Source organism: Stegodyphus dumicola, chromosome 5, assembly GCF_044657685.1.
Source record: "Stegodyphus dumicola isolate Sdum_Otavi_A_Nest chromosome 5, ASM4465768v1".
NCBI classification, from domain to species: Eukaryota; Metazoa; Arthropoda; class Arachnida; order Araneae; family Eresidae; genus Stegodyphus; species Stegodyphus dumicola.
The window spans coordinates 65713493-65737564 of NC_140772.1; the positions used below are offsets into that span (position 1 = coordinate 65713493).

Below are 24072 nucleotides of genomic sequence, written 5' to 3' on the forward strand. Positions count from 1 at the left end.
TGGAAGGTTTTCTGTAAGCCCGGGTCATCTGTGTTTTTAGTTTGATCTAATTAAGGGTGAGTTTACCCCTTCTCTGGACTTTTCATTTATACACTTGGACTCAGCGATAAGTCATTACATAGTTCAACAAGGTTTATACTAAGTTGAGCATAGATAAGTTAGTTAGAAACATTACAACATTAGTAATAATTTAATAACTCATAATAAATAATACATGCATATCGAATCTACTGAACATTAATTATTTTTAATGTGCCTTTATTAATTACTTCATCTCGCTAATTAGTTATAATTAAGTTACTTTTTTAGAAGTTAAATAACTTTCGTTAAATTGGCACTTCATTAAATTCATTCCTATCCAGTAAGCTGAAATTTAAACCCTCGCATTATCCAAGCTGAATCAATTTAATCTGTAAGTATATACGTACTTTAAATAGGCTTATGTTTAATCGCGTATTTAATCTTCTCAAAATTTACTTCTTTCAGTAAAATAGTTCCTCATTTGCAGAAATCAGTTTGTTCTTTTTTATATAGCGTAGTCATATTTAGCGGCATCCAATTATTATCGAAAGCTTATGAATGACGAGAAGATTCTACATCATTAGCAGTTATTTTACACCATTTATGTATAATTGCGATGTAATTTAATATTAACAAGTGGTCTTCCAACCGATGTGCATTGTAAATGAAGTATTGATTCTCGCCTTCTTACAGAATTCTTCTTAAGAAAACTTTAGGAGAATAATTATACAAAAAAATAGAAAAAAAGTGATTTTGTTAAATGTACTGTTTTTGTTGATTTTTTATGATTTTGCTAAATGTATAATTTTTGTTGATTCTTAATGATTTTGTTAAATGTATAATTTTTGCTGAGTCTTATAGTATGTTTTTTTGCCTGCTGATTATAAAACCGAAATTAAATATTTCATATCACCCTCAGTTTTTGTAATGTGAAACTAATATCTTCATATTTAGTGTTAATTCGTACGATTACTCAGATACTCTAAGCGATGGAATATTTGAAATCAGTGGGAAATGTGTTTAAGAATCACTCTTTCATAGCGATTTAATAAGCAAAGAGTTAAGAAGTTCACATGGTATTCTAGCTTTTCTGTGACCGCATGGCAGTTAATTGTAGAGCACCGTAGTTACGTTTTGCGATTGATTGTATACAATATAGTGGGTTGTTTACATTAATATTTTTGGCATTTTTCACCTTGCATAACGTAAATATGGAACTCAATATTTTCTTCCATAGTAATTACATCTCAAAACTCTCGGCATCTCTTAATTAACAATGAATCAGTTATAGAGCTGTGTGTATATGCGCAATCTATATCAGTTATAGAGCTTGGCTGAAATTAGTGAAATGTGGCTATAAGTCTTCTTTTTTTTTTTAAGTTTCATTTTGACCTTTATTTTAAATGTTTCTAGCACACTTAAGTACCTCTGACCCCTATGTAAACCTATGAATATATGTAAAGAGTGAATCAAAAGGGAACGAAAATGGTAGACAATAAATGTTAACTAAAGATAAAAAGTTGAAAAATTATAAAGATCAATATTATTCCGCAATTAGAGAGAAAATATTTTTAGCTCTTTTAATAATATATTTTTAGGTCTAGTAAAAATTCTTGTTAAGTATCTTACTAAGCAGCATTACGTCTACTGGTATTAACATTAATGTTAGGTACTAGAATTAGGTGATAGGCGAAGAAAGGTACGTCATATTCAAAATCACGTATTGGAGTGTATCTATATAAATTCGAGTGGGATTGCGTAGAAGTCTTACCACCATCCCAAGCTTCTGAAAAATAATAGTATATTCCCATTATATCATTCATGATTCTTGAGTTTTGATACTTCAACAACTAAAATAGCATTAAAACAAGTGATAATATGATCTTTTACCTGAGCTACTTGAAGGAAAGTCGGTCTCTGTTGAGAAGATGTCGGAGAACCCGCAGACTGTAGATTTGGTGTAGATGCCACAAAACTATGATGGATTGTAGTAGGGGTGGCAAGCGGACGCGTTGTCGACGCCAGGGCAAGCATCGTGTTCAGGCTCGGCCTGCGCCCAGCAGCAGACAAGGTCAATCGCCGTGGCCGCCTCAGTTCTCCATCCATGTCCTCGTCCTGTAATTCAAAGAAATTCTTTAAGATATAGGACATTAAACTAAAGCTATTTTTAATATGCATTATTTTATTTTGTACGCTAGGTGATTTTAATTTTAATTCCACGTAAAACCACTTGAGAAGAAATTTCGTACGAGAAACAACTTTTGTTCTTACAATTATAACAGCTCAAATGCGGAAGCTGATATTTTTTAAATAAATATCATTTAAATTTTACTGAGTTCTGTATGTCTTGTTTAATTACCCCATCCATGTTTCAAACTACCGTTCGCTGTTTGAAGAGAGTGTTAATTTATGACTAAAAGCATATATAAATGATATTACTTTTCAAGCAGCGTAACTAATAGCAAAGAGAAAGATAAATTTTTCCAACAGTTGTAAAAGCAACTGTGCTAAATGAATGTAATTTAATATGCAATATACATAGCAATTAAAAACAAATCGTCTCTGAAGTAAGTAATAAAAAAAACATCACTTTTAACAAAGGGAGAAAATGAGAGCAATTAATAATAACTTTTGATTCTGCTATATTCACTATTAACTCCTGAATTCCTGTTAAGTTATAGCTGAATCTACTTTCATTCACTACAGCTTCATAATTATTCTCAATTTTCTAAATCTTTTGCAAATTAATCATTACTTCATATAATACATAAGAAGAATCAAACAGTGACCATAATTTCGCAATTAAACCTAAAAATTTCATAGTAAGCAACTGTATTTTAAATATTTTATCAGTTTGAGATATCTTTGTATGAGGGCTCATAGGCTTGTTGAAGAATATGATGTCAACAACAACAACAAAAAACAAAAAGCTGAAGTTGTTGCATCCTTGACTGATGCCAGAAGAAAAGAAGCCTGCAGTAATAATCTTTCAAGTATAGTGAGAAAGCAGTAGCCATTCACAGTATAATGATTTCTAATTTGGAAGTTTTTTGGATATAATTGCAAAAGTTTTACAAGTAAGTTTATGAAGAAGGTATTTCTCTGCAATAAGTTAATATACATAAAATAATGGAAAAGGCGATTATTATATGATCAGAGGATAATTTTTTCTTGCAGAATTTAAATGTTATTGAAGATATGATACATCTGCATTAAAGGCAGTATGTCCTGTTTTAAAAAATAACGAAATCACTTCTATTCTATCTCGCATATTATATTAGAAAAAAGATATTTATTTTATTTTAATATCTCCCTTCTACATATAATTTGGCCTAATTCAAAGTTCATGTTAGCATGAAAATTAGCGCAATCTTCTCCAAGCGAAAATGATGGCGAGTTAAAAATCGCATTTTAATTTTTGTTTTTACAAATGTCATATGAATATTTTACCTGGTTATCGACAACTCTTCCGTCTGCCAACGATTTTCGGCGTCTCAGCTCTCTCATAAGTTCTGAGAATTCTTCCTTCAATTCATCCAGCCTCTGTAGCATTTTGTGTTCTGAAGCCTTTTGAGCATTGCTAGACACGTTTCCTTCTCCAGACATCTTATTTAATTGTTGAGTGACATCGTGAATCTCTTCTTGCACGGAATGTAGTTTCTGTTGGAGCTGAAAAATAAAGTTTAAAATTGCTGATGGGTATCTAATAAGAGACATAATATTTTAATTATGAAGACATTCGTAGGATACCTAGGATTCATAGGATTAAACGAAGTGATCTGCGAATAAGCAAAGAGAAGAAAAATAATTTACTGGAAAAGAATATGAGTATGCATATATTTCACCGTCATTTCAACAACTTTCTGCTACTCAGATGGAAGTACATAATGTATTTCACTCACTCGGTCAAATCATCAATAAAAAAGTCTGAAGAGACGAACTATTTATTTCAAAGTATATTCTTTTATTAGGAATGTCTTAGAAATAAAATATCCTGCACCTTGGAGGCGTATTAATATTTAATAGCAAGTAATATGTTAATAATTAGAATACCAAATAAATAAATTTAGCATTATTAGTGATAGTTTTAAATATTAAACTTACAGTACACTAATAAAAAAATAAAACCCATTAATAATTTATTATTTTATTAGTAGTATGAACTATTATTAATATTCATACACAGAGACTGTTAAATACTCTATCCGAAATACAAAGAAAAATAATAAAAGACAGAAGGTAGTCTGGTATTCCACCTTGATTAAAATATCTTTAGTACGAAAGAAAAGTTCAAAGTTTGAAATTCTTTGAGAATTTCAACTTTCAACGATTTTAAAGTTAATTCCTTAATATTTTGTATTGTGTGATACTATAATATTTTAATTAAACAACGTTACCAATTCAGAAGTCAAACAACAAAAATCAGCGTTAATTCACAAAATTTTCACAGGACTAGTTTCGATGGTTTTACCGAACCATCATCTTCAGCTGCAAAACCGCAAATCACTCACTCGGTGATTTGCGGTTTTGCAGCTGAAGATGATGGTTCGGCTGCAAAACCGCAAATCACTCACTCGGTGATTTGCGGTTTTGCAGCTGAAGATGATGGTTCGGTAAAACCATCGAAACTAGTCCTGTGAAAATTTTGTGAATTAACGCTGATTTTTGTTGTTTGACTTCTGAATTGGTATTTGTTCGGCGTGTTATTGTGTCTTAATTAAACAACGTTAAATTGCGTAAATAAATTAAGCATCTAAACTAAATTAAATTAAAGTTACTTCTTCATATAAAATAAACTCTATTTTAAAGCTATAGCTTAAAGAGTAAGAAGAATAAAAACGGAGTAATTTACTTTTGAAACGCTAATTAACAATTATTGACACTTCTACTGTTTGAAACATAAATAGCCATAGGAATACTTAAAGGCGTAGATTAAAAAAAATCTGTCTAATAATATTGTCTGTGTCGGAATAGGAACTATAAATATTATAATTCAAAAGAATGTTCTATCTTTTTTCTTGAGAGCCCATTTTTGTTGCTTTTTAATAGTTCCTAGATCTGTTATCTTTTACCAATATATATCAGTGCTAACAAAAATCAGAGAATTCTGAACTTCTTTACTTGATCTATTTCCTTCTTAGAATATCATCTGTTTCATTTTAGAATATATCCATGTTAGGATTCTAGTGAAATAAAGTTCGCAGAAAAAAAGATAAATTACTATCTCCCTTTCGGTCTGTAACTAATGTAGTGCCGCCATAATGTATGCATATAAACCAGTTACTTCGGTTAATGTTCTTCCATTATTTACATATTATTTGATATTATCTTTTATTAGTTTCTTGCTGCATTTACTTGGTTTCGACTTCGCTTGCTAGACTTATAACTTTGAGATGTAGCTATTGAAGATGTTCTTATGAAATCCACGGAAAAAGCATAGAAACGCAGATTTATACATACTAGCTTCTAAAACTCAAGAAGAATATAGTTCATTTTTGAGCTAGAATATTTAAAGCAAACGAGATAGAAATATGAGAAAAGGCGCAAATATGATGATGCAATGATTTATTGCATGTTACAAAAGTTAAACTTCTTGTTCTCTAGAAAACAATATTATCAAAAATCAAGTCATCAATCAAATTTTGTTGCGCAAATGAAGGATAAGTGCAGTTTTAATATGGAATATACCTTCCTGTGGCGTAGACGTAAGCTTGGCACCTCTTCCTCATGCAATCGAATAAATTATCAAATACTGCTGTCGGGAGGGGGTGAAATGCCGAAATCTTCCTTTGAGCTCATTTCAGGATCTTGGAAAGAAAAAGCATCTACTTTTCTTCTGACATGGCCCGATATATGCTCAATCGATTTATGATCTGATTATAGAGCTTTCCAGTCTATTCTCTGAGTCTTTCCTGTCTGTTTTTAATGGATAATACTGCCCTTCCGGGGCCTCTGGGAAATCAAGCGTTATCAGCCATTAAATCAAAAAGGAGTCAACTAATCTTATATAAGAATCGAACATGTCGTTCCCGTGCAAGTGAATTGTGATGGAGTCAGCAGGATCCCATGCAGGGCAGTCTTACAGATGAAACTGATACTTATTAAAATGAAGACACTGCCGTCTCGGAAAATGTTCCATTAAACTATGTTTTCCTCGTTGTATAGTATTCCTTACTCTCTGTAAATCGTAACACGAATCAGGTATAGAAAGCTATCTATGAAGAGTAGTGAGGGACACTACACCCTGCTCCGCATGACAGGCTCCCTTTTCTACCTCATTTAAGGAGTTCTGCATGTAGGAGCGAGAGGAACGTGTTCTTCGAAATAACCTCGTGAATGTTCAGTTTTCTGACAGTAGAAGGATAGATTTCTTCCGATGGCTATATAATTATCAGCAATAAATTGAGGTAATGTCGAGATTCGATGTCTTCAAACAGAAAGAAACGGAAAGTTGTCCTAGGAGGAGTTGTCACTGATAGAAGGACTGGAACTTGTCGTTTTCGCTGAGAAATTCCATAGTTTGAAAATGGTAATAGTGTGGCTAGGCAGTCACCTTGTTACATTAGCCTGTGACAGGCCTATTTGCATTCAGCCAACTGCCCATCATCTTGAGAAATCTGGCAAACTATTTCTTTGGGCTTTGTGTATAATTTTCAGTCAGGCATATTTTTTATAAAAAGCAATCCTTCTTTCATTAATGCAATACAGTACCGGAAACTTTTTTGTTCCATAACTTTTAGAAAATAGTTTATTACAAAGATGATACAATAAATAAGAAATTATATAAATTTGTACAAACACGTAGGACTACAAATGTTTCGATGTTAAGAAAATGCATTAATTGACCTTTCTTAACACGATCAAAAGTATCATTTTGATAAAACTTGAACACTTTGTCTCATCAGCATTTTCTACTGATGAATGTAATCGTCATCCCGCTAAATCTCAGAATAGGCTGCAGCAGTCGATCACGTAATTGTACTCTTTTGATATCCAGAAGGGTCGAGAAAATATGAGAAGTTATAAAGCTTATCAAAGCTAAAGGAAAAACACCTCAATTCAGGTGTTTAGAAAACTGTTGTTGTTTACTGTAGCAAATTCGCAGCGAGATCGGATTAGCTTTCTCTACGTTTCTCTTCTTTGAATTCAGTTGAACGTTTCAAATGTTTAAAAAACTTAACTAGTGTGAGATATTGCAATATTGCGCGAATATCTGAGGAAATTTAAGCATTTTGTTTTATTTGTTGTGATAATAATAAATTTTTATTCACTTTTCATCGGACTTGTGCATTCAATTTATAACGAACCCGTACGCACGCAACATTACTATATATGGCAACAACAGCATGTACGTTAAGATGTAAAATAATATTCTGTCGCAATATGAAATTACTGTACTGAAGTGTTTATGAGAGAATTGAAATTAATTTTGTGATGGAATTCTATGAAATACTTATTACATATATGTATATAAGTGTACTCAAAATGAGAGAAGAAATCTGATCTCTGAATGCAGAATGATATATGTTTAACCAAAAGTATGCAAATGCAGTGATAAATCGGATAAATGAGACTTCGTAGTATGAGATGAGCCACACTGCAGTCGCCCAGACGGTATAGTGGTTAGAGGCGCCTACTACGGTACCGAAGGGCCCGAGTTCGAATCCCGGGTAAGATGTTTGTAAATTTACAGTGTCGGTTTTACATGAATGTTTGTAAATTTACAGTGTCGATGCGGCATGGAGGCACTCTGAATATGCGGCGGACCGAAATCTTCTGGTGTGGATTGGTGGGCGAGGAATCCCGGGTAAGATGTTTGTAAATTTACAGTGTCGGTTTTACATGAATGTTTGTAAATTTACAGTGTCGGTGCGGCATGGAGGCACTCTGAATATGCGGCGGACCGAAATCTTCTGGTGTGGATTGGTGGGCGAGGAAAGGGGTGGAAGACTCCCGGATCCCCCCCATGGTGCTCTCCCTCAAAATTGGGGCAGAAAATAGAAGTCCAAACTCTCTTCGGTGTAGGCTGTAGCAACTACTGTTCTATGTAATCTGGACAAGACAACAACAACAGCCACACTGCATCTAAGAACAATTATAAGTGGAAGCATCCAAGAACAATTATATTTATAAAATTTTTTATACGGTTTTATTTTACTTGGTTTCGCTGCTTAGATTGAATCGTGAAATTAATTTTTGATCTTCTTCGACAACTCTGAAATTTTTCGCATATATGTATTTTTAATGAAAAGACAATAATCTAAAAGAATGTTTTCAAAATTTGAGGTAATTGCCTTTTTAATTTACGCCGAATTTTTCTCATAAATACTTGTTTAAACTAATCATTTCCGAATTTTGATCATTACGTAGTTGAATAGATCGAAAATTAACTTCCCAAATAAAGAACTTTATTTTCGAAATTTCTAACTTAATTTACCAAATATGGGCAGTTTTTGAAAAGTCACTTGATTTTCTTAAGATAATTTGCATTTGTTAAAATGCTGAAGTTTCATATCAAAGGATTTAATCTTTCATCATTCATAGACTTGATATTAAATTTAAAATACTAGTTTCAGGAAATTTTAAACTTTAAAATGCTAATTTTAAGGTAAAATAATAACTAGGAAAGATGTCTTTTTGGAAAGTATACATTTTCTGACAGAATAAGAACTATTATTTACACTATCTGTATTTAAAATTATTTAGCTATTTTATTTAATTATTACTCTTGGAAATATATATTAGGGAAGGCCAAATTTTTGTATTAAAATTAAAAAATATCGAACATTCTCTTTAGTAAAGGAAAAATGAATGTTATACGAGGAAAATGAATGTTATGCTCGTATATCTCAATCGCTGATTTATTTAGCGGTAATATGTATAATTATTGAGTATCTTATAAAATTACTTAACTATAATTGTAATTGGAGTCAAAGTCGCCTGCAGGCCATTAAAGAGAGCATTTTATCAAAAAATATAAAAATTGTATAAATTTAGAGCGCGTCGGAACAGAGAGTCATAATGAGAGCACTTGTTGAGAAAGAACCAATTTACATGATTCAGTGTCTGGAAAGTTTCCATTGATAGGATTTAATGAGTTCTCCGCAATTACGAAAATTGCCTTCTGGATATCATCCAGCAGCACAAAAGCCTGGATCATTAGGAAAATGTTGGAGAAGAATTATTCATTCGCTAATTTTTAATGAGTAGATGACGTAGCTGACTTTGTAAGATTTTTTAACAATTTTCTTTATCTTTTTCTTTCATTATATGATACTCGAGATAAAACATTCGGGCTCATAAATAATACTGTAGATAAAGGCGCAACAGCTAATGCAGGTTATTCCATGTAAAATGCAACTCTACGTAGTATATTACATAAAAGAGAAATGAATTGGAGTAGTTATATATTCTCTCACTTATAGAAGGAAAAAATCTAGGGAAAGTTTGCAATTAAATGTTGAAAACAGTTACAACCCAAGTACAAGTTCGTAATTTTCGGATCAGTTGCAGCCACCTATTTGTGCTTTCCATTTACTGTATGATTATACATTTTTTTTCATTATTTTATATAAACTGTATGATTATACCTTTTATTTAATTGTTTCAAATTTTAAAAAAATGGAGGAATAAGGTCTGCTGATATTTAACAGCAACAATTTTTTGAATGAAGCGATCAGTGAAAATTTCGTGTAACACTAACGTAATTTCTTTTGCTGTATGAAAAGTTGTACCATCTTCTTAAAAACATTCTGTTTCTTTCACCTCCAGAGGTGCAGTAAATGGGATTAGGTATAACTTCTTATCCTCACACTCTAAATATCGCAAAATTTATTAATTATTACTTTGCTATTGGTAATTCACTGCAGACTGACGAAAGAAGAAATTTCGTCCAAAATTGATGTTCCAAACATTCATAGAATTAACATGTAGCGTTGCGCGCCTCCAACTTGCACGCAACCAAGAGGTGACTGTGAAAACTGGATAAAAGACAGAGTCTTGCTAAGGGTTTAAGTCCCTTTTTATTCAACGTAATAAATTACAAGTGCGTGCTCTTGACGCTCACAAACTGCGCCAACTCGGCGGTCAAATAAAAATAATAACCTGAAAAGAAACTAAAGACAAGACTCTAACTACGAGGCTCTCTAAAAGTAACTAACTCACCGCGTTTTACAATACCGCTGCTAATTCAGCAAACTTGAAGATCACTTGAACGATTAACACTACTTCCAGGCAAGCACACAGGCCGAAACGCGGGGTTCTTTAATTTCTGGCCAACTACCTCCGCGCTCGTGAAGTAAGAATATCACACCCTCGAACTCGTTTCTTTTCTATTTAAATCAGAATACTTCCGCTGATAATTTGAATCCTTGCGCGTTCTACTAAAATTTACATACTCTGGCATTGGCAGTTCCAGGGGAAAGTAAGGCTTGACAGGAAAGATAGTTTAAACTTAAAATAAATGTTAGTTAAAATAAATATAAACCCTACATTTGCCGCTGCCAGAATTTGGAAAACTTGGAAGCAGGTCCTACAAACGACCTGTTGTAAGTTTCTCTAATTCTGAACTAACCGTCGAGAACCTCGTTTACACACACAAAAAAAAAAAAAAAATCTTATGTAACAAATTGTATACTAAAATTCTGTTGATAGTTATAACTCTCTCTTCTTACAGCAACTTTTCCTGGACTTCATCAATCAATCTTGGTCTTTCCTTACAGCATCTGGAAGGAATAAGTATCAGTATCTTTCTAAATACATTATAATTTACACTTTCTTGACGCAATAAATTTTTGTTTTTAAACGATTCGTTTTTCTTAGTTATTGCTTAATGCACATTCATTCAATTTTTCAAGCATTAATTTAACTTTACCCTGGCTCTCCACCATGTGTGGTGTCAAACGGGAATATTCGTGTTTTAGTCTTACAACACTTCCCCTAACCACCATGATTTGTTAGAATTCAACGACCAAATAGACACACCTTACTCGACATTCTACAACTCGATGAGCTACTTTAATATTCTTAAAAATTCAAGTGTAGGTGGAGAACCCTACAAAACACATTCATTCTAACTTCCCCCTCATTCATCTTTAAACATGCAGGCTTTCGCTCTAAAGCATGATTTTATCTACAGTTTAATACTTAAATTTTGAATTCATTCCTTTTCAGTATTTTACTTTTAGCATCTAAAATTTTATGCTTCTAGACTAAATTCTACTTTTACATAACATTCAAGTATTTACGTACATTCACAAAATTTTAATACATGTGATTTTTACAATTTACCATAAAATGAATAAGAGAAATAAATTTTTACTTTACTCGTTCTTCGCCAACCTGGCGGCACTGAAACTAAAATTCTTATTAATACAAGAATACGAAGTTATTTTTATCTTCGGCCAAATTTTGGCTTTAACATAACAGAATTAGTCTTTCGACCAACAGAAAATGCTTGTTCTTAACTTTTATACTTAAAGAAAATAATACTTTTGCCTTAGCTAAATAAAGTAAAACAAACCTAAGTCTCAACCGAGACATATTGACTTTCGTCAAAACATAGAACTTCGTACTTATACATAACATTTCGGAACAAAAGAAAAAAAAAATTATAGAAGGTTTTAACTTATCTTTGAGTTTTCGATGCTTGAAACTCCGTCATTCTTTTTTGACAATATTGTTCCCAAGTTATTGGTTTCATAGACGTCAATCTTCTCCTTACTGACCTCCGAGTGTAGTCCACGTGAGTTTTTCTTTTGCGTCCTCTGCATGCTGGTCTCTTGGCGGAGTAATCGTCTGGTTGTTGGAATTTCCGTTTTTCCATGGGACGGCTGGTCTTGACGTCCTCCGGTCTGGAGTCCTTCTTGAATTTCTTCTGTTCCTGGTATTATTGTTCCTCCTGTTGCCGTTTCAGTTTCCGGAACGGCGGCCTTGCTGGCACCTGACTCTGTGGCCGTGTGCGCGTTCTCCTTGATGTATAATTTCTCCTGCGATCCGTTGTAGGTGGTGTTTTGCTCTTTACCACGGTTTCTTTACGCGGTGCATCTGTATTCTTGTTTTTCTTAAACCCTGGAGTTTGAAAGTTATTTTTTCTTTTTGATACCGACGTCCGGGTTGTAGAAGGGCTAGGTCTCTCTTCAGTTATCTGCTTCTTGGATGGTGGAATAGTTGTTGTTATTTCTGGACCTTCTACTTCGTTTAGACTTGAGTCCTGCAAGAAACTTTTAAGGATTTCAAAATCATTTGGATTATAGTATTTTTTCACCTGGTCGGGACTTGCTTTACAGATCTCCCCTCTCTCGTTCTTAAGATATAATACTACTTCTTTGATTTCCTGAATTACATAGGGACTTTCAAATTTTGGAGCTAGCTTTGCCGTAAAATTGTCTGGGGCACTTGATAAAGAAAATTTCCGCTTCAATACTTTATCCCCAACTTTAAAATCTGCTTCACGGCGTTTTCTATCATAATATACTTTCTGCCTATTTCTTGCCGTATCCGAGCTTTTAAGCGCCTGATCAATCAGTTTTTGCACCTCTTTCTGTTTAAACTCTTGCTCTCTTTGTTGCACAAAGAATAATTTATCTAAAGGCGTAATTAACTTTCTGCCTAAAAATAATTCTGCTGGGGTTTTTCCCGTAGTATCGTGATTTGCCGTTCTTAAAGCATAAGCTAATTCATTTATGTAGCCATCCCAGCGCTTGTGATGTGTGCTCACGTCTGCGAATTATTTTTACTATGTTTTTATTCACTCTTTCTGCTATGTTTGCCTGTGGTCTATACGGAACCATTTTGATATGGCGTATGCCAAGTCCATTGCATATGTTTTCAAATATTTGACTAATGAATTGTTTTCCGTTATCGCTAATGACTTTTATCGGTGCACCGTATTTTAAAATGTATCTGTGTAAGAATGCATCTGCGACTGTTTTGGCTGACGCGCGTTTAAGTGGAACAATTTTGTCCATTTTGAAAAATGATCTACTATTACTAAAAGAAAACGATTTTTATTTAACTCGCTCTGGGAAAAGGGACCAAGAAGATCTATGCCTAAAATTTCATTCGGAAATGTAGCGCGAATGCTATTTAAGTACCCGGCCGGGCTGTAATTAATATCATTTATTAATTGACATTGATTGCAGGACCTGACATACGCCGTTACTATTTTGTATAATTGCGGGAAATATACCGCCTCGCGTACCCTTTTTAAAGTCTTTCTGACACCTAAATGGCCCGCTGTTTTCGCGTCGTGTAATTCCTTCAAAATGCTTAATCGAAGCGAGGCTGGGATGACTGCTCAAAGCTTTCGGGGTCTTTCAAATATGCATAGATATTTCCAAATTCAGGACCAGCTTTCAATTCAGTAATAATCGTATCTCTAGAATCTAAAATTTTTGAAGTCAACACAGCGCATTTAAGTTCATTTCCTTCATCGTCCAGTTTTATACGAGAAAGTGCGTCAGCTACATCGTTTTCCTTACCCGGTTTATATTATATTCTGATATTATATTCTTGGAGTTTTAAAGCCCATCTTATTAACCTGGGCGTTAGGTTTTTCTCCGAGTAAAGTCTACCAACAGCTGCATGATCCGAAAAGACTGTTACTGGCGCTTTGCCGAAATAAACTCGAAATTTGTGTACAGCCATTAATACGGCTAATGTTTCTCTTTCTGTAGCTGTATAATTCCTTTGTGTCTGATTCAATGTTTTACTAAAAAATGCCAGAGGATGGTTATTTTGCATAAGAACCGCACCCACCGCATAGTCTGACGCATCTGCTGCTATTTCCAGGTTTTCGTCCCCCTCCGGGAATTTTAAAACAGGGGCATTAATGAGCGCTTCTTTTAATCTTTCAAATGCTGTGTTTGCTTCCGCTGTCCACGTAAATTTACCCCTTTTTCTTTTGATTACTAAGAGTGGTTCAAGAATATTAGCGAAATCTTTTATGAAAGATCGATAGTAAGAACATAACCCAAGGAAAGAAGAAAGTTTCTTGGCGGTGTTGGGCGGTGGGAAATTCTTGATAGCTTTTATTTTTGAATCTTGCGTTTCTATACCCTTTTGCGAAATTTTATAACCGAGATATTTAATTTCTTTAGTTGCGAACTTGCATTTTGAAGCGTTAATTGTAAGACCGGCCTCTTTTAATAATTTAGAAACTTGTTCTAGATCATTAATGTGTTGTTCCAACGTACTACTCGTTATAATTATATCATATAGATAAATTAAAGTTGATTTTCCTAGGACAGGCTTTAGAACATTGTCCATAGCTCTCTGGAATGTTGATGGGCCCCACACAACCCAAAGGGCATGCGTAAAAATGCATAAGTGCCCGATTTTGTTATAAACGCGGTTTTATGTATGTCTTCGGGTCTCATAGCTATTTGATAGTAGCCAGACGTTAAGTCCAAAGTAGACATGTATCTTGTCAATTTGATCTGTCTAATGATCTCGTCTATAACCGGCAAAGGGTAAACTGGAAATTTAGTAATACTATTTAGTTTTCTGTAATCAATAGCAAACCTCCAAGCCCTTTTATCCGAAGGAGGAAACTCGTTCTTTTTCCTACATAGTACGACTGGACTCGCGTACTCACTATTTATGGGCGTTATTATTTTATTCTTTAACATCTCCTGAATATGTTCTTCGATGATTACGTCTTTTTGTTTGTCGTACCGATAAGGTTTAGTCCTACAAGGTTTATCGGCATTTAATTGAATCTTATGCGTGACTATTTGACAATTTCCTGGTTTTTCTGAAAATAAGTTAGAAAAATTTCTCACCACTTGCTGTATTGCTTGCCTTTCATGGTCATTCAGATGGCTAAGGTCCACTTGCGGTGTCTCCACAGGTTCCACCACCCTCTGGTCCATCTCCAGCACCACGGAATTGTCTTGAAAATTCAATTTGGCCCTCGCGGCCCTTAAAAACTCCATACCTAAAATAAGAGGATTTTGCAGATTTTTCACTATAAAAATTAATACTTTGAGGCTTTCCTCTTTTACCTGTAAGTTTAATGATAATTTCCCGATGCAGTGACATGTTTTTCCTCGCGCCGCTATAATTTCCGTATTTTTGGTTTTAAATAATCGTACACTATAAAAATTCTTTTTGAAGAAATTTTCACTCATAAAATTTCCTTCTGCTCCTATATCGATGAGGGCTTCTACTAGTACATCGCCAACCAGGACTTGTATAATTGGTAGCTGTGAGTTTTTTACGATGACCGTATTTAAATGTCTATTTGAGGGTTTTTTTAAAACTTCCGGGGTCTGGACCCTCCCTTTCACGGGCCCCTCTACTCGTTTAAAGCTTTCCTTTCAATCTGTGCCTTCTGGGTACGCGGATGTTTATTTTCGAATTTTCTTTTGGGGTCTTGACCTTCGAGTTTCGATGAGTTAGCTTAATAGCTCTTTCCCCATAAGAGCGATTTCCATTTCTGGTTTCCTCATTTGAAGATTTCCTTCGGGTACTTTGAGAATACGTTGCTCCTCTGGCTTTTTCCGCTATTCTGCGATTTTGAAACTTCACCGCCAATTCGAAGAGCTCCTGCAATGTGCTTGGGTTTCTAATTTCAAAGTAGTCTTGAACAGCGGGTAACAATCTTGGTAAGATTATTTCAATAATCTCCGCATCGGGTTTCTTCCCATACAGCATATCCGTCAGATTAATTTTTCGTAGAATAAAGTCCGTCAATTCTGCTATATCCCGTTGATAGAAACTATATAGTTCGGCTTCCAGCCTTGCACGATCTTTCACTGTGGGGAAGGCCTTTACTAACGATTTTTTGAAATTTTCAAATGTATATGTCTGGCTTCCAAATTCCCCTAATAAATATTTGCCTATATTTTTCCACCATAGCGCGGCCTGTCCTCTTAGTGCGGATGTGGCGATGGCAACTTTTTTGTCTTTCCGGCACAGGGTAGAGCTGAAAGTGATTTTCTAGGCCTTCTAGAAATATCGCCACCGAATTTTTTCCGTCGAAATTGACGTTGGGCTTGATTGACGCTCTCAAAGTCTGGACCAGGTATCCAAATCCTTCCAATTGGCTTGTCATTTCTTGGTGTTGTCCAGCGGTTTCCATCCAATTTTCGGCCATTTCAGTTCGATAAGTGTTCGGGCGCCAATGTAGCGTTGCGCGCCTCCAACTTGCACGCAACCAAGAGGTGACTGTGAAAACTGGATAAAAGACAGAGTCTTGTTAAGGGTTTAAGTCCCTTTTTATTCAACGTAATAAATTACAAGTGCGTGCTCTTGACGCTCACAAACTGCGCCAACTCGGCGGTCAAATAAAAATAATAACCTGAAAAGAAACTAAAGACAAGACTCTAACTACGAGGCTCTCTAAAAGTAACTAACTCACCGCGTTTTACAATACCGCTGCTAATTCAGCAAACTTGAAGATCACTTGAACGATTAACACTACTTCCAGGCAAGCACACAGGCCGAAACGCGGGGTTCTTTAATTTCTGGCCAACTACCTCCGCGCTCGTGAAGTAAGAATATCACACCCTCGAACTCGTTTCTTTTCTATTTAAATCAGAATACTTCCGCTGATAATTTGAATCCTTGCGCGTTCTACTAAAATTTACATACTCTGGCATTGGCAGTTCCAGGGGAAAGTAAGGCTTGACAGGAAAGATAGTTTAAACTTAAAATAAATGTTAGTTAAAATAAATATAAACCCTACAAACATATGAAGTAAGACCCCGCAATAAACGATATTTAATTTCTGAAAAATATCATAGCCCATAGTCTATTATTACAGTCACTACAATCTGTTATCAAAATCAATTATAGAAAAGCAAAGTGATTTATCAGCCTATCTGGAGGGAAACCAGTACTTACGTATTATCGCAACCATCTTAGTAGAAATCGGTAAAGCTTCAGAACCACCAGTACTGTCATTCGACTGGTAACGCGCATAACAATTATTCAGGCAACCCCTGTGCATTTCAAATATCCATTTCAAACAACGCCATTTTCATGTGAATTGTTTTTATTTCAAGTTCCAACAGCCTTTACAGAAAAATTATCATTATTTTCTGTTTTAAATTTGATTTTAAAATGTGTGCTTGCAAGATTTTTCCATAATAGAAGAAAGAGAGGTGAAAGTTTGCAGAAATACATTATTTTATCCCCAAATCGCTTAAAGTACAATGCCTCGAATTCTTTCTCAAAGGGATCGCTACGAAATTTCCACCACAACGAAAACAAAAGCCAGTTTGAAACTAGGTTTTCTGATTGCCTTTTGGAATAAATATATAGTTGAAACGTGGAATACGTACGTACTAATATTTATGTATGTAATACATATCCTTTTACAATAAGAATTACAATACAATTAGAATATAATTTTTTTTACAATATATATAATATTTTTTCTCTTTTTTTTCGTAAAATTCCTCATACTGCGCTAAGGTGGTTGCGATAATATGCAAGTACTGGGGTTACTGCGTGGAGCACTTTCTACTGGCAACTAGCTGGAATTCACGTCACACGTAAGGGAAGCCACAAAGACACCCATGCAAACTTGCCCGTTGTCTGGGATCTGAACCCGGATGAAACTACCAGTTCTTATCATTCGGTTTTGTTCATACGGCGTATTCTTTTACAAGTTATTCGGAATACACACTATCATCTACACTTGATAAACTTCGCCTGTTAGTCTAATTCTGTTTTCTTCATTTTAGGATTGTGTCATTTATGAAGCATCCTGCAGTTGTACGACTTGAAGTCTTTATTAAAAAATACTAATTAATAACATTTGTATCCAAAATAGCTTCTGTTCTCTATTTTAATTGTTGAATAATAATTTTAAAACATTTTCTACTGAAAAGTAATTGAAAATGCATGTAAAGAATAAAAAATATACATTTACTCGCTTTTGGTAAACTTGATGTATATGAAGTTTTTTGCAGTCATCATACAATATAGCATTTTTAAATTAGTTTTTGACAGCATGTTAGGATATATGAAACCTAAACTTTAGAGTGCAACTGGGTTGTAACTGAAGAGCAAATACCTTATTTTAGTAATCAACAAGAATAACTCATTTCGTATGATGCAGTACGAAGGATGCGCATATTGATAGCCTACACTGATGCTTCTTCTATGGTTGTTATATAACTAATGTTTCGGCTGCGATATTTTTTAAAATTATGCCGTGAAAAAATTGAATTTGAAAGTAAATTCAGTAAACCCGCTGCTCAAAATTCCACGTTCAAATTTCCATGTCTGGTCAAGAAACTGAAAACTGGTGACAAATATTCAATCACATTGTCAACTCTAAGAACAAGATTTTGCTTTTTATATCTTATAACCAATTAATATTTTTGCATTGTTGTAGGATTTTATTAAGCAATTATTATGATTCGAAACTTTTCTATAACGTTGTAGAGTTATTAGGTTAATTGAAAGGAAGAAAGATGAAAAATATGCAACTGCCTTCGCCTGGAATCGAACCGCGGACCTCTGAAATACCAGCCCATTTTGCAGAACCACTACAACACGAAGGCACGCTACGAAAGCGGGAGATATACCTTATATACTCCCCTTTTTAAAGGGCGACTAGGGTTTCAAGGGTCGCCAAATCTTCGGTCTGGAGAATCATCATTCACAACCCTTTTAGTTCGTGCGCCACTATAGAGACATTAGGTTAATTGGATGCAAGAAAGATAAAAAATATGCAACCGCCTTCGCCGGGAATCGAACCACGGACCTCTGGAATACCGGCCCAGTGTGCAGAACCACTACACCACGGAGGCACGCTTGGAAAGAGGGAGATATATCTTATAACGTAGTCCGTCCCGTAGTCTCATAATGCAAATTAGTTGCTTGAGGATTTGAATTCGTCTTTAGAGGTTCTGGCACTATCGCGTGTAATTATCTACTCTGATCAGTTCTGACAAAATTATTCCGATTTAAGCCGTTTTTCTAGCCAACGGAAAAAACACCGCGTTAATTACTTCAGCAAATCACCTTGTGTAATCTCCAATAACATTACTGAACTTAACTTCATCTTATATAATATATTCGCAGGCAGCGGAGTTATAGTCTGTTAATTTCAAAAGTTCAAAAAAAAAAAAAAAAAAAAAAAAAAAAAAAAAAAAGTCATTTTAACATTAGTGAGATTTTATCATTTGATTTAGATGGGAGCGCTAACTCGTTTTTTAATCTAGTAACTAACCTAATTAGCTACTTCACAAACGCTTTTTAACCTTATTAGAATTCTAAATTATGCACTTAATATATTTATAAATTCTCAAAACCCAGACAAAATGTAAAGTTTAAATTAAAAATTTTTTAAAAATTACGTCTTGTAGACTAAAATTTAACAAAGATACCGCTACTTACGGATCCAAAAATTCAAAGATTTAGATATATGTGGAACAAATGATAATTTAATTATCTATATAGTCCAGTTCCAGCTACCGCGCCTTCTAGCTACTACTAGCTACTACTCCTAGCTTCTAACTGCTTCAGAATCGCTTGTCAAAGTCCAGACCAACATAGAAATGGACGTCGCAAAGGATGATCAAATTTCCGACACATCTCTTCCTTTATATTATAATTTCATATTATATTTAAATTCGCAGTCATATGCATTCTGTTGATGAAAGAAATGACAGGTATACGAAAGCATTAGTATAAAAAGAAGGCATCCTCTAAAATAATTGCTGCTGCTTTTTCAGACACACTTCGCCACGGACAAACAGTCGTCAGTTTCAAATGCATACTATTTGTATGTAAAGGGAACTAAGTTACTGACAGCAAATGAGAAAACAAACCTCTCCATCGGGTGGGTTAATGATTTCAGCGAGCCGCCTTTCCTCCGTAAAATGACTCCTTCTTCTGTGCTCTCCGGGTATTCTTCTTCTTGCCAACAAATGGGACAATCGACTGATCTGAAATATCAAATATGATGAAATCAGAATAACACAATAAAAGTTTGTTCGGCAAATATGAAGAATACAACGTCTTACCATAACAACATAGTCCTGACATAATCAATATAATGAAAATATTCTATTTTTTAAACATTTGCTTGCGGTATTCACATATTTACATAAACATCAGAAAAGTTTTATGTCTAGTTTTTCCTGACACAAAACGGAACGTATGTATAAACAAAAATTCTAACTTTACGAGCGATACCCCAATTAATGCTTTCTTCATGTCGAAGACTAAATGCAACTGAAATTGAGTGTAATGCATTGTGAAAAAAACAACGGTACTTAATAGTCATCAAATTTTGAATAACAAAGTCCTCCACCTGAAATTCCAAATTTGAAATTTGGAATTTATTTTATGGCCTATTTCTCATTTTGTAAATCTTTAACTCATTTTTGATTAAAAAACTTAAGAATTTCAATGCGAACAGTGGCAACACTGTAGGGAATAAAATATTTTTATCTCCAGTGCGCGAGGTTGTCTATCGGAAATTAAAAAGATAGGCTGTTTTTAAATATTTTTAGCCCAATGTAGCGTTAGCCCAAATGCTCTCGAAACGAAAAAAAAAAAAAAAAAAAAGCCCATTTTGGCTTAAAATAAAATCTGAAAGCTTTCGTTTATTATTTTTTATGAATATTTTTAATATCAGGCTAACCTACATTACGTATATAATCTTTTGGGATAATTTACCATTTCTTTGATTAACAGATTGCTGATATCTGTCTGCTATTTTAGACATCCTCTTAAACTCGCTATGTTGCAATGAACTTGCTGTCAATGACTTTATCAGGTTCAATGTTTCTTCTAACCTTCTTCGGAAACATACAAGGACCTGACTAAGAACAGAGAGCTTACTAAAGCTATGTTCACTAATTGTAGTAAGTAGACAGGATACAGACGAAGGGTATACAAAACCCTTTATTTTTCTTTATATACAATGACTTCCGTACTTCGGAATACAATGACCCTCCACTCGGGGTCTAACGTAAAAGATATCAAAATAAAACTAAACTCTAATTTAACTTTAGAATAATACACGTGTAAGATTGGCCTTATAATAACAGGAAGCGTATGTAGCACAGAGACTGTGAACACTACAATACGTTTAATTTATCAAGAGGATTAAAACCTCTGGCCTGGAAGGCAAATAGCAACTGCGTAACTTCTAAGGTAAGCGGCCTGCTTCGAACTCACTGCTTCCTCTCTTTCGCTTGGCAAAAAGGCCACACTTAAATACTTGGCGTTCGCCAGACAAACTTTGCATAAAATCCTTAACGCTTATAATTCTGGCCGGAAGTAGAAAATAAGAAGTGATAGTAAAGATTTAAAATAAAATAAACGTTAGTAAAACTTAAGATCCTTACATACTTCCCGCCAGAGTTAATTAGTTTGAAACTGAGGTCTAAAACGAACTTGTTGAAAACTTTTAGCTCTAGAATATAACGCGAGGCCAACCTTTTACAATCATAACTTAGCTAGAAACTAGAAAATTTTAAAAGAAAGAAATTTGTTACAATAGCAGCTCCCGGAATATACAACAATCTTTTTTCTTTTTCATCTGTACTGCATCAAAACAGGAGCTTTATTCAATTCTGGTTCCTTCCAGAGATCTGGAAGGAAAACTAGTTTAATGAAATGTTACAGAATGACATTGCAAATAACATATAGAATATACTTTTCTTAACATTCTTATTTCATTCATGACTATTTTAATTATCTCTCCCCGTGCTCTCTGACATGTGTTGTAAAAACACCAAACACGAATGTGTTTCTGTCTATGTGTTCAACACTTCCTCCTACAATCAAAACACTAACGTGTGCCACACTTCCTCCTACAATCAAAACACTAACGTGTGCCACACTTCCTCCTACAATCAAAACACTAACGTGTTAAAATTCAACATAACGAGACCTCTTAACACACCCTAATTTCAACTCTAAACCCTGAGGTACTATTCTAAAAGTGGCTAACTCTAAAGTGTAGCGTCAGAGAGCCTAACTACATCATTCAACCTTTACCACATATTCGCCATGATTTAATCTTTACAGTCACACGAGTAACAAATTTTTAACATTACTTTCACTTTTACCATATCACGGTATTTCTTAACATTTAAAATAACAGTTCACATGTATATAAGAACATATCAACATGCCATTAATTTTACACATTTGAAAACATACATTAGTAGTACATTGTTAACTTCTATTCTTTTCAAAGCAAGTGCCAATTCTTTCTACATTGAAATAATACTACATTTCAAAAAGTCTTTCAGACTAAAACTTCTTTCTTGCTAGAATGTTTTAAATAAAATTTATACAATAGCTTTTTACAATATTTAAGTCTTTACACAACGCTATTATACATCAACTTTAGTTTTACGCACGAGTAATTTAAAAACATAATACGAAAATCGGTCACAACTCATTTCTCGCCCTTTTGGCGATAAAGGTAGACCTCGCATGAGGTAAAACTTCTTGAAATCTGCCACTTGCAGTAAGAATGAAAGATTAACTTACATTTGCAAAGTAACATAAAATTTTACTTATCTTTGTAATATTCGGACATCCTTTTCTGGGCCCAGTCTTTAAAGGTACTGCAGATATTAGCCTGGCTTATCCTCCTTCTTGTACGGGCTCGCCCTTCAGTGCTTTCCTCTGGAAGCTTCCTTTTCTCACCAGTACGGCCACCTTTGAATACTTTCCTTTTCTCCTCTGCTTGTGGTCTTTGCCGTTTGATGGCAGCTGGTCTTGGCGGAACCGGGAAACTTCTGTCGTGATCCTGCTTGGACCTCGTTGTTGGCCGTTCAAATTTTTCTTGTACTTTTTCCTCCGCCGCTGATGGCCCTTCCGCAGTTCGGCGACTTTTGCTGCGGAGAGTTCTGTCGGATGAGTCGATCTTCCGTTTTAAAGCCGGGTTATAGTTGCCGTCCTTTCTCCTGGTCCTCTTCACATACGTCGTCCTTCTCTCTTCTTCATTCTGGGGGTGTTCGTGAACTCTGTTTTCCGGACGGTGGAACGGCTCCTTTTTCTTGTTACCTTCCATTTTTCCGCGGGGCAATTTTCTTTTCACTTGCTTCTGTCTCTCATTGGCTTGCCCTTGTACTTGTCGTTTTTTCACTTCTGGAACTTGTACCTGCGGTGTCTGCCGTGCCGGATCCTGCAAAAGATCTGAAAAGATTTGCATTTTATTACGATCGAAGTAGGGCTTGATTTGATCAATGTTTGCGGAACAGGTTTCACCATTTCTGGCTTTTAACACTACAACAGCGTGAGTTATTTTTTCTATAACATATGGTCCTTCAAATCGTGGAAAAAATTTGGCAGTTTTATCTTCTGGTGCTGAAGAAAGTGAATGCTTAATTTTTAGTACTTCATCCCCTACTTTATAAGTTACTCCCCGTCGTTTCAAGTCATAATATAATTTCTGTTTTCTTTTGTGCTACTTCCGTATTCTTTTTTGCTTCTTTTATTAGTTTTTCTATATCACCCATTTTAAATTCTGGGGCTCTTTGTTGCACATAAAATAGTTTATCTAACGGTGTTATAATCTTTCTGCCTAGAAATAACTCAGCAGGAGTTTTGCCCGTTGTATCATGTTTTGCGGTCCTAAGGGCGAAAGCAAATTCATTGACATAGTTATCCCAGCTTTTATGAAAATTTTTAACATAACTACGGATAATTTTCACTATATTTCTGTTGACCCGTTCCGCTATATTTGATTGCGGCCGATACGGGACCATTTTTAAATGACGTATGCCCAGTTTTTGGCACATGTCTTCAAATATATTACTTACAAATTGAGGACCATTATCCGATATAACTTTTAGGGGCGCCCCGTATTTTAAAATATATTTATTTAAAATAGAATCAGTAACTAATTTCGCGGAGGCTCGTTTTAAGGGAACAATTTCGGTCCATTTACTAAAATGATCAACCATAACAAGGAGATAGCGACTTTTATTTAACTGACTTTTTGGGAAAGGGCCCAATAAATCGATGCCAATTATTTCATTTGGAAATTCGGATTTAATACTATTTAGAAACCCGGCCGGGCGGAAATTAATATAATTAACTGCTTGACATGTTGGCCAGGAC

General features: G+C 34.6%; 1 protein-coding gene across 4 annotated transcripts in view; it reads right to left on the reverse strand.

Annotated features, from left to right (window-relative positions):
- Window positions 1-24072, reverse strand: part of LOC118203094 (uncharacterized) — a 167693-nt gene that overhangs the window by 11818 nt on the left and 131803 nt on the right. For all 4 annotated transcript variants that reach the window (XM_085816732.1, XM_085816729.1, XM_085816730.1 and 1 more), the window contains 3 exons: window positions 19812-19928; window positions 3472-3690; window positions 1912-2136 (listed from right to left, as the gene is read on the reverse strand). In XM_085816732.1, the coding sequence (XP_085672858.1) occupies window positions 1912-2136; window positions 3472-3690; window positions 19812-19928 (561 nt within the window). The remainder of the gene's footprint in view (window positions 1-1911; window positions 2137-3471; window positions 3691-19811; window positions 19929-24072) is intronic.